The sequence below is a fragment of the Phaethon lepturus genome, unplaced genomic scaffold, assembly GCF_000687285.1.
Source record: "Phaethon lepturus isolate BGI_N335 unplaced genomic scaffold, ASM68728v1 scaffold9569, whole genome shotgun sequence".
Lineage (NCBI taxonomy): Eukaryota > Metazoa > Chordata > Aves > Phaethontiformes > Phaethontidae > Phaethon > Phaethon lepturus.
This window is the reverse complement of record NW_010562728.1, coordinates 38,697-48,923: the sequence shown is the minus strand read 5'-3', so window position 1 is coordinate 48,923 and position 10,227 is coordinate 38,697. Positions and strand designations below refer to the sequence as shown.

The window sequence follows — 10,227 nt, the reverse complement described above, 5'->3', positions numbered from 1 at the left end:
GGGGCTGAGCAGCTGGCGCCGCGCTGCCGGCTGGGCCCGCTCCCGATCCTGCTTCACAGGCGTCACCGCTTGCGCAGCTTTGGTGTAGGAATGAGCGTGTTGTGATGACCTCCGGCTTTAGGATACCCCCCCCGCCGGCGCTTAAAAATTAAGCTCCTCACTGGCAAAGCGCAGGCTGGGTGAGATGGCTGTACACAGACTTAAGGGGAATTCTTTCTGTCGGCCAGGGAAGGGCTCGCTCCACCAGAAAGCCTGACTTAAGGCGTAGCGGAGGCAAAGCGCACCTTTGTTGTTGGTCACTAAAGCAGCACAGACATGTAACTCCGCTGGAAAGCTGGTCTAGTGTCCTAGAGTGCCGCCGTCTGTACAGGTTCAGATTATTTTATGGTGGGGAAGTAACAGCCTTATTCCTTTTTCGTGTTATAGCTACAGGAGCCGGTGCTGACATCTGATGGTTGCATGCGTCGTGCGACCAAGGTTCAGTGGTGCAGCCGGCATGGTTCAGCTGACTGCGGTCGTTAACTCTTTAAAATTAGAGGGAAACTTCACAGGAAACTTAATATTTTCTTCTGAGGGCCATGTTGGATGAAAACAGGAGGTAGAAGTCATTGGGTAGGGCAGTAGAAACTGGGAAGGGCTTGCTGGTCATCAGATCCAGACCTCCCTCTCCTGCTGCCCTTGCAGCCCGTTTGCCAGCTTATCAAGCTGTGCTGTCTGTGATAAAACCGGGGTGCTTATTTCTCCCATGACTCATGGTACAAAATTGCACCAGAAACGTGCAGTGTTGATGGTGGCCTATTGTATGAGACATCGCAGTGCTTCGCTTCGTGTTGGGCAGTCCTATGCCCACCAGGAAATAAAAGGCTAATATTCTGCTTGCTTTTTGCTATGGGTAATGTTATTCCTGAACACATTCAGCAGTTGGGCACCCTATTCAGACTCCTATTCGTTCTGCATTGGGCCATGGACTGTTCCAAAACATGCCAGTGCGACTGTGCTGGTAAGGACGCGAGGAACATCATTCTGAAGTACTGGCACGGAGGTAGTGAAACCAGCAGTGGGAAGGCGCAGCTGACTGTAAATGTGTGTCAGGGTACATTTTCCAGCCACCAAAGTGGCTTTTTAGTCAGATGTCTCATGCTCACGGGAATTGTAGGTGATTTCCAACCCTTTCTCATTACTTCACCATTGCAGAGAAGAGGACATTCAGTTTTTAAATTTTGTGTCGTACACGGTCAAAAAAACCTTCAACCATAAACATAAGATTCTTGAGTACTGGTAAAGGTAATGGTAACACTGCCAAAAATAAGTGTGTTAAAAAAAAAAATCACACCCAAGCGTGCTTTAAATAGATAAATATAACAGGATAGAAACTTTTACTTCATCTACTGGAGATTAGTAAAGGAAGATCTGCTGGCTGTTGCTCCCAGACAAGCAGATCATTTATGTAAGTAGGTTCACAGACTAAAATAAACTATTATGTACACAAATTTATTGGTGTATTAAAGTCTTAAACTGTTTACCTGAACAGAGGCATTATTTAAAAAGCTTTCTAGGTAGGAAAAAGGAAAATTATGATTATCCTAAACACAATGGATAGCTGCTTGATACGCTCCTAAAGAATTAGAAGTTTATGGCCTGTACCTGTCCTCCAACAAGAGGAAAAAGAAAATGGAATTACAGTCATTCACCCTTCTAATTTCCAACAGTCATTGTCATCCCCCCCTCTCCCCCCCCCTTGTTTCCCATTACCAAAATGCACAGATCTTGGATTTCTTGGTCAAAATACTTTAAACAAGCCTCAGAAGTTGCTGAAGGTGGAAGCCTCAGTATCTACAGTAAGAGAAATGTTCCTGTTTTGGTAAAGTGATGGCAATGGTCATTAGCATCTCTTAGCCTTCTGCGTGTTATAATAGTGATTGTGAGTTGTTATTCGGATTATGCATCGATAATCACTCGCGTGGACTGCTGAACAGAGTATTGCACTCTGTGTGTGTGTGTATATATAGTCTGTGTATATATATACACAGACTGTAACTGTCTTCCTTATAAAAGTGATCAAGTATTTTACAAAATACTATGAAATCACCTGTAGAAAATTGGGGTTTAGACCTTAGAAATGCTTTTCTTCTGATTAATAATGGCATAGATTGTACTCTTAGCATGCTTTTAAAAGCTTTTTGGGCAAATGAAATCATGAAAATGTAACTGTCAAAAAGGATGCTAGGAGGCATGCTTATTGCATGGGTTTCTAGGTTGGTTGTTGTTTGTTTTTTTTTTTTATACAGGAGTGTTTTTGTTGGTCCATGACTGGTTTAAATTCTGCACAAAGGTAAATGGCACGCCACATATTGTGCCAAGATTGAGGTAGAAATGAATTCTTATCTCAAGCAGAAACACTTGTCAACTATTGTTTGACTTCAACCAAAATGCCCTATCTGGAAAGGAAAATTGTAATTCAGTCTTAAACATCCGCTCTTTTTCTGAGCTGTTCACTTCCTATAGTAGCCTTGATCATGGTGACTTACAGAAGTAATATGTGCACCCATCTGAACTAGAAGAATATCACTGCTGAGCGTTTTCACAGGCCTGTTGGAAAATTCCTTCATCTGCTTTATTTTTGTAGCATTCTTTTGTAGCCTTCACTTATTAAATCTACTTTAGAAACTTGGCTCTTGTGTAGAAACTTCCAACAGTAATGTCAGTATCAACAAGTAACTTTTTGCTGGTAAGGGACAGATGAAGACATTTAATTTCTGGTGTACCTACAGATAGATAGGACTAATAATAATAATAGAAAAAAAAGCTTAAAAGTGCATCTCCAACGATACTTTTACCTTCACAGCACACAGGAAAGCAAGCAGTGCGTGCATATGGCGAGGTGTGGATTTTGCTGCAGGAATGAGCAAGCCTGGTGCCAGCCTCTCTCTGTCCCCGGGTAACCTCTGCCTCCCCACCATCGCTGGCAGCGCATCTACAACAGTGCAGGGCTCTGGGCGAGAGGGAAGGAAGGTAGCGGCTGCCTGCTCTTCTCTTCAGTTGTCACCCTCTTCAGGGCTTCAGGGTGAAAGAAACTCTGCCCAGAAGGTTTAGCTCTTAAGAAAATTAGGGACTACTGACCTGCCCCTCTCCACTTGTTACTGACAGCTCAAACAAAAGCAATAGTGATATTCTGGGTATTAGCTGCTAGGGATTCTCCATGGGATCGATGTGGAGGAGGCAGAGATAAAAACAAAACAGAAGGAGCTTTGGCTGCTTCATGTGAGCCTCCAGAGGGCTGCACTCATCCTAGGACTAACGCTGACAGACAAAAGTCGATCTCCAGCTCAACCGTTCTTGGGAAACAATGAAATGTGTAATCTCCTGGCTCGTTTACAGTGGCTCATGTTCTATCTAATGGCAGGATGAATAATAGAGACGATAATCTTCTGGCTAATACTAGAAAACACTCCTTGCTATGTTATGTAGTTCCAACTATACAAACCGAAGTTAGGAACTACTCTTTTAGTGGTATTTTAAAAAGTTCATTTTTTTGTAGTAGGACAACAGAGTAATCCCTTTTGTTTCTCGTAGTGATACCAAGAAGCAAGTTAAGAAACCCAAGCAGAACTCTCTGGAAGCTTATAAATGTGCTGTTGATACACTACTTCAAAAAAGCTTTGGCTTGAAGAACTTTAATCAATGATGTACTCTATTTTGTTATTCATCTTATTAATAAAAAATGGAATATTGACTTGGAGAAGTCCCACTTGGTAAATCTCATTTATTTGACACTGAACCCTTTATAGCGGCTCTTTGAGTGGGATTTTTTTCTACTTGTTTGTATGCTCAGCAGAGAGGCTTTTTCAGTTATTTAGATCATATTATGGTTATCTGGGCTCATAAATTCTTTTAAGGGCAGGTTTATTTCCTTTCAGTTCTGTTTTATCCTGGGTGAAAGTGATGGTATTCAATTCTCAGTGCTGATAAAAAGAGCTAGAACTACACATGAAAATGTATCTCACGCTTTATCTGACCTTGTGAAAAATGTGAAATTGAAAGTCATTGGATGCAGCTGTAAGCACATCTTTTGAAATGCAAAGAAATACTTAAAAATTGGAAATTTGGAGTTCAAAACATTCCCCAGACAGCCGTTGTAGTCACTGTTTTAGGTGCAAGGGCTGCCCAGAACTTTGCGTTGCCAGCCTCTGCGGGAGAGAAGGGAAGTATGTGGAGGCCTGATAGTAAGTTTCCCAGCTCAGGTTCTTTCCCTTTCTGAGATCCTGTTTACTTTATATGACTGCAGCATTTTCAAAACATGATGCTTTGAAGTGCCTTTCTGAGGTCTGGCTTAGCAGGGGGAATTTACAGTTCCCACATGCTGAATTGTTGTTCTTATTTTTACTGTCAGAAAAACTGAAACTGAAGGCTGGTAGTTATTTTCCAAGAACATGATTTTTTTTTTTTTAATGAAGAATGTCAACCTCGTTATTACCCATATACTTTTATTAAAAATAGGATCATCGTCCTTCTATCAGTCTCAATTTTATGACCGAGTCTGATTCTTACTAACGGTTTTGTTTTAATTTGGTGAACGCCTTACTACAGGTTCTATAATCCTGTGCTAACTTTATGGGATGAAGGAAACTAGCAAGAAGGGTTCAAAATGAGAGAACATTTAAATAAAGCAATATTCTTTCTTGTACGATAAAACAGAAGAAAAATCCAGCAGCAGATCTATGGTGACTGTACAGGAATTAGCTCATGTTCTTTCCTCAAAACATACTGTCGCAGGAAGGTGAACATAAGCTCCTGCATAGATCAAACACTGTCCCATAGCTTAAACATAGTTTAAAGTTTTGATTCCTACAACTACAGCTGAGCTTCTGTTACAAGCACGTGAGCTACCTACAGGCGCTTTCTCTGAAGTTTATATTATAAAGGGAGGTAACATCAGCTGTAAACTGTCAGGGAGGTAGTTGAGTGGGTCAATGCCATCCAATTTCCCTCTCTGCCCTGAACGCAAATGCATTTAAAATTCGGTGCAGTTTTAAGTAGTAAGCAATAGCATTTTTGCTCATTCTGAGCAGGATGTGTGCTCTCCCTGCTGCCTCTTCTCCTTCCACCTGGCAATTGCACAAAACCACACATGAGGAATCTTGACTGTCTAATGAAGAAGGCTGTATTTGGTGGTGTGTGCTCAGCTTACCTGAGTGTAGTTTATTGACCAACTTTAACAGCAAATGTAAACCGTGTCACTATATAATTATTTCTGCCTGTAAGAAAAGAGCACAGAATTTTACCATGTTCTTTGTAGATTGAGGATTTTCCTTACAGCTGTCTTCAGTAATGTTCATATCAGAGACATCTATTTGCTGAAGATATTAGAGACTTGATCCAACTCAATCACGTTATTTGTTTGCAGATTCTCTCTCTTCTGGCCGTTATTTGTGAAGAAATTGTGGAGGATTGCATCAAGTGTGGCGGACTTTACTTCTTTGAATTCATGAGCTGCAGTGCGTTTCTTTTCAGCCTCCTGATCCTGTGTGTGTATTGCACTGATGTATATGAAACATTTGGGGAAGATAAAGTACAGAGAGTGGTAAGGACATTATTTGCTCTTTTTTTTAAGAACAAACCATTTCTTCTAAGTGCTTAAGGACTATTGTGGAGTAAAAAGGCTATGCAGAATGAATCTCCTCTTCTTCTCTATTTAAAGGGCAGATTAAAGTAGCTTATAGTTAAAAAAGTCAACTTCGAGAGTCCCTTTTATATTGACAACTTTTCCAAAATTGTCATGTTGGTTACCTGCTGGATTTTAGGACTTGTGTGAAAGTCTTTCACGCAGACTAATACCACTGTGTAGTCATCACATATGTGTATGTACACGGAACACAGTTTACTGCCAGCATGATACTTGTAACTTGCCCATTTACCCTATCTATTTTTCTACTGGGTGTAGCCTGCCTCCTTTTTGGTAATAATCATACTTGTTACAGTTCATGCTTTTATATTGCAGAAGATCCAGCAGTGGCACAAAATTGCTCTGTAAAGTCAGTAACAATATTATAGTGTCGTAGGAGTGTCCCTTCCTATTTGTCTTCAGAGCAAACAGTAGGGTTTTTTTAAGTGAAGGTACAGATAAGGCAGTGTAGCAGGAGATTTGAATAAGCACGTTTACTTACAAGTTTCCAGTTTCCCAGATGTTTTACACAGGGAATAATGCTAGCATGGTTGACCTGAGCTGGATTTGATTGTGAAAGAAGTTAGATTAAATGAATGAAATACTTAAACAATACAAAAACAGGTGAGTATGTAATGCAGGCTCTTTTAAGTAGTTGATAATGTTGAATGTTTGGCATATAGCTGTAAAATACATTTTCTGAAGTTCCCATTAGCATCAAAGTTTCAAAGCATAAATTCACTGGCAGATTAACTGAGCTGCTGTTATGATGCTTGTTTCTTTTCCAAGTAGTATATCTACAATTCTACAACATTCATTTTTTCTTTATATTTGCAGAATTTTTGGGCCATGCCAGCCATAGGTTTCTTTTTTCTGTTAGCATCAATAGTGCTTACTGCAACCAGCTCTGGGTCTGCTGTTGAAAAAGCTGCATGTGTAAGTCTTAAAATTGCATAATTTATTTTGTATTTATCTTGTGTGCTAATTTCTCTGCCCTCTAAACCTCACTCAGTTTGCAGGGAAAAAACTGGGCAGGGAACAGAATTCAGTGCATTGCAGTATTTCAGGAGGAATTAGCTATTTCAGACCTTCCAGAAACTTACTGTGGGAAATCAAAGAGCTGGAAAGCTCTGCATGCACTTGCAGCTCCCCAGCGTTTGTGGCTTGCTTCTGCATTCCTCAGACCCCACTGCCTTGGCTCCGTATTCTTCCCTGTCATCTGTGACTCATCTCTCAGCTTCCCCAGTTCTCCTATACCCTATCTCTGAAATGCCCACTTTTTTCCTCAATTGTCCTCTCATAATGCCACCCCCTCACAAAGTCAGCAAGAAACCATGTCTTTTGCCAGACATTATAAAGCATATGTGGAGAACGCTGACTTGCAAAGGCTGCAGTGAGAGCAGAAGTTTCCTCAGTGACAGAAATAGTTATAAGAGCAACAAGGCATGCATATCCCAGGGAACACTGAAGAGGCTTTGGGATGCTGTGGATGTTGTAATTCCTCACTCATTTGGCACTTCTTGAGAATAACCTTGGAGTTGTGAATATGTGAGAAAAAATGAGTTAGATAAGAAAGCAAAATAATTCTGTTCCACAGGCAGCACAAGCTATTAGAGGTACACACTTTTATGTAGTCATCATCTGTGACATTGATATATTCAGACCTAATGGTTTGAGTATAAAGTCTTTCAGGGTTTTTTTTCTGGTGCTGGAAAAACAAAAACTATTGTGATTTAGGACTTACTAGTGTTGAATTGCTTTTGGGGAAAAAAAACAGTTGTGTAAAATTTAGGTAAAAATTAGAATAATGCATGTGTTTCCTTATTTCAAAGCAGCTGCTGAAACCAACCTTCTCCTTATCACTATCTTGCCACGACTAATAATGAAATGAAATGAATAATGAAAACAAAATGTCATTTCAACCCCCCTTGCTGACCCAATAAGGACTTGCTTAGGCTCTGCAGACGTTATCTCCCTTTACCTTCCATGTATTCCCTTGAATTAGAAGCCATCTCTTGGACAGATACTCTGCTATACGACCAATGCCATGCTTCTTTAATAACTAATTTTTGCAATAAAATGAATGTACTTTTACTATTAAGGGCTATTTAGAACATACGGTATGATTCAAGCTTGATTAAGAGGATGAGAACTGTAAAAACTTCCGCATTAAATGTGCTAGGATTATGATTTCTGATCTGTTTCTAATTTATATGGAACCTCCGATTTAAGGAGGACTGTAATCTTACTATATAAGCATTATTAATGTATATAAATAGTCCAGCAAATCTCTCCAAAAAATGTTAGAATACTGTTAATGTTTGTACGTTTTAAAATCCTATATTCCTTTCACTTTCACAGGTGTTTGGATTTCTTGCAAGTGGTGCATTTTTAGTTGAAACTATTATAGAGTATTTTCACAGTCGGACACAAAACATCGATGGATGCCCTGAAAACCCTGGCAACACTCAGAGTGCCACAGAAAATCAGCCACTGAATAAACATAGCTAACTTTCTCTTTTTTTTTTTTTTTTTTTTTAATGGAGCAAACTAAAATGAACTTCAGTGCACTGTAGGTAACAACTTCTGTCTCTTCCTTCTCATCAATTCTGTATGCGTTGCTCATCACAAATTTGTATAGATCCTTAGGTCAAGCGATAACATCTTGAGCATCATGTTCTAAGGTTACTGGTCCTGCCACCTGTCCAGGTGACATACACTAAAAAAACTTGTGTCTAAATAGAATAACTTAAGGACAACAGTGTGCTGATTTGATTTTACAGAGGTGACTAATAAAGGTTAATGTGTGATGCATAAGTTCTGAGCTATACCCTAAAGATATTTTCTGTATAAATGGACCAGATACTTCTGTTACGAGTTATAAATTAGTACGGCAGAATTCATTCTTGTACTTACTGGTCAAACTGTGAATGTAAAAGGGATACCTAATTGGAGCCTTACAGAAATGCTTATCTTTACCTAAGGGGTTTGGTTTTGTTTTTACTATTCATACGTGTCAGTTCCATCTGTGGAGATGAGTTTAATGCACTAGCGAGTGTAGGGGTTTTATGGGGAAGATAACGTAATAGTATATTAAGGAGACAGTTTTGCACCCCATGATCATTGAAGTTTGGACTTGTATGCCAGAATCTTCTTTCAGATTGTTTTGAAAGCTATAAAAGTTGCAGGAAGAAACTTGAAAAGCCAGCTGTCAGAGAAAAAAAGATGAAGAATAAGTATTTTCACAAAGTAACCCAAAAAGTGGCAATCTGAACCTCTATGGGAAAAATGTTATAGCACGTTGGTACTATCCTGGTGAATATTACTTGCAAGGTTAATGCCTATGCAGCTTGTTTATGCATAGTAAATGACAAGTTTTGCCAGAATGGTTATGAACCCCACAGTTTTCTTTGTTTATAAATATGGCACTAGCATGAGACTTCTTGTTGCTGACTAGATCAGCTGGTAAACAGGTAAATAAGCACTTGTACCCTTGATTTGTCTTAAAAGCGACAGGCTGTAGGACTGCAAGAAACACTACTGATGCAACATGTATTAGACAAGTGATGGACATACCAGACCAGATGTTGATGGCTATAAAAGAAATAAAGTGGTGAAAAGGCATTTTTCAGATGTCTGAGGCAGAAGCAAGACTGCTAGACCTCACTTAAGAGGAACGCCTTTGAAAGTAGGGCAAATTGCTGTAAGCCAGGAGATGCTCCAAAATACCAAAGCAAATGAGAAAAAGCTGATTATGCAAAAACAATTCTTGTCTGAATGCTCGTGACATTTGCTGTGTCTTCCAGGCATTAACCCCATTTCATCAATACCCTAGTCTGACAAATTAATAGTCCTATAGTCCTATAACCTGTTGTGGCAGACCAAGCCCTTCAGAAATTGGCTGAGGAAGCTGCATTTGGAAAAGGATGAGGAAGCTGTTACAGGACAAAGTACTGTAAAGGAAGGTCAAAGTGTTTTTTTCCAGTGCTGCCACTTTCTGATGTGAGTTTGTGATGTTCTCTCTCTAAGGTCTGAGACTTAAGCCTAACACTACACTTTGCTTGGAGGATGTAAAATTTTGACAGGTGGTGTGAAGCAAAGCTGTAGCTTGGTTTCAGAGCCATGCACAAAAGACATGCTTTACTTCATAGAATTTCCTGCTTTGTGAAGAAGAAATGCTCTTTGGGTTGGCTTTTTTTTTTTCTTTGTATTTATTAGTGTCCATTTGCACTAAAACCTGATCTCAGTCTAGGTATACAGAGCTTGCTATAACTATCTTTGAAAACTGGGTAGATTACAGATGTTTTGTTTACAGTGTAACTGGTGATATGAAACTTGCCATAATGAGACATATCTCTGCTACGATCTGCAATGTCTTACTTTGGGGATTGTGTCCATATCTATGATTAACATTCTAAAGGTGGGTTTTTTCCCTTTTTTTTATTGCCCAGGATGCCACTTAATTTGTTTTCACATCAAAATGTCTGTAGCTTCTAAGTCTTGATCTATAATTAAAAGCTGTAAATATAGTGTAAGAGTAACACTGTGCTGCTGATATTTATTAA

The 10,227-nt window shown here is 39.5% G+C and overlaps 1 protein-coding gene across 1 annotated transcript; it reads left to right on the top strand.

Annotated features, from left to right (window-relative positions):
• Positions 1–963: 963 nt before the first annotated feature.
• Positions 964–8,173, top strand: CMTM6 (CKLF-like MARVEL transmembrane domain containing 6). The gene is made up of 4 exons (XM_010294372.1): positions 964–1,077; positions 5,405–5,581; positions 6,500–6,598; positions 8,024–8,173. Exons 1-4 carry the CDS (start codon positions 964–966, stop codon positions 8,171–8,173), a joined length of 540 nt encoding a protein of 179 aa, XP_010292674.1.
• Positions 8,174–10,227: the final 2,054 nt, after the last annotated feature.

Coding starts and splice junctions, on each gene's coding strand:
- CMTM6 (XM_010294372.1), top strand. CDS start 964: ATGGACTGTTCCAAAACATGCCAGTGCGACTGTGCTGGTAAGGACGCG. Junction 5,582..6,499: donor AAGATAAAGTACAGAGAGTG/GTAAGGACATTA, acceptor TTATATTTGCAG/AATTTTTGGGCCATGCCAGC. Junction 6,599..8,023: donor CTGTTGAAAAAGCTGCATGT/GTAAGTCTTAAA, acceptor TCACTTTCACAG/GTGTTTGGATTTCTTGCAAG.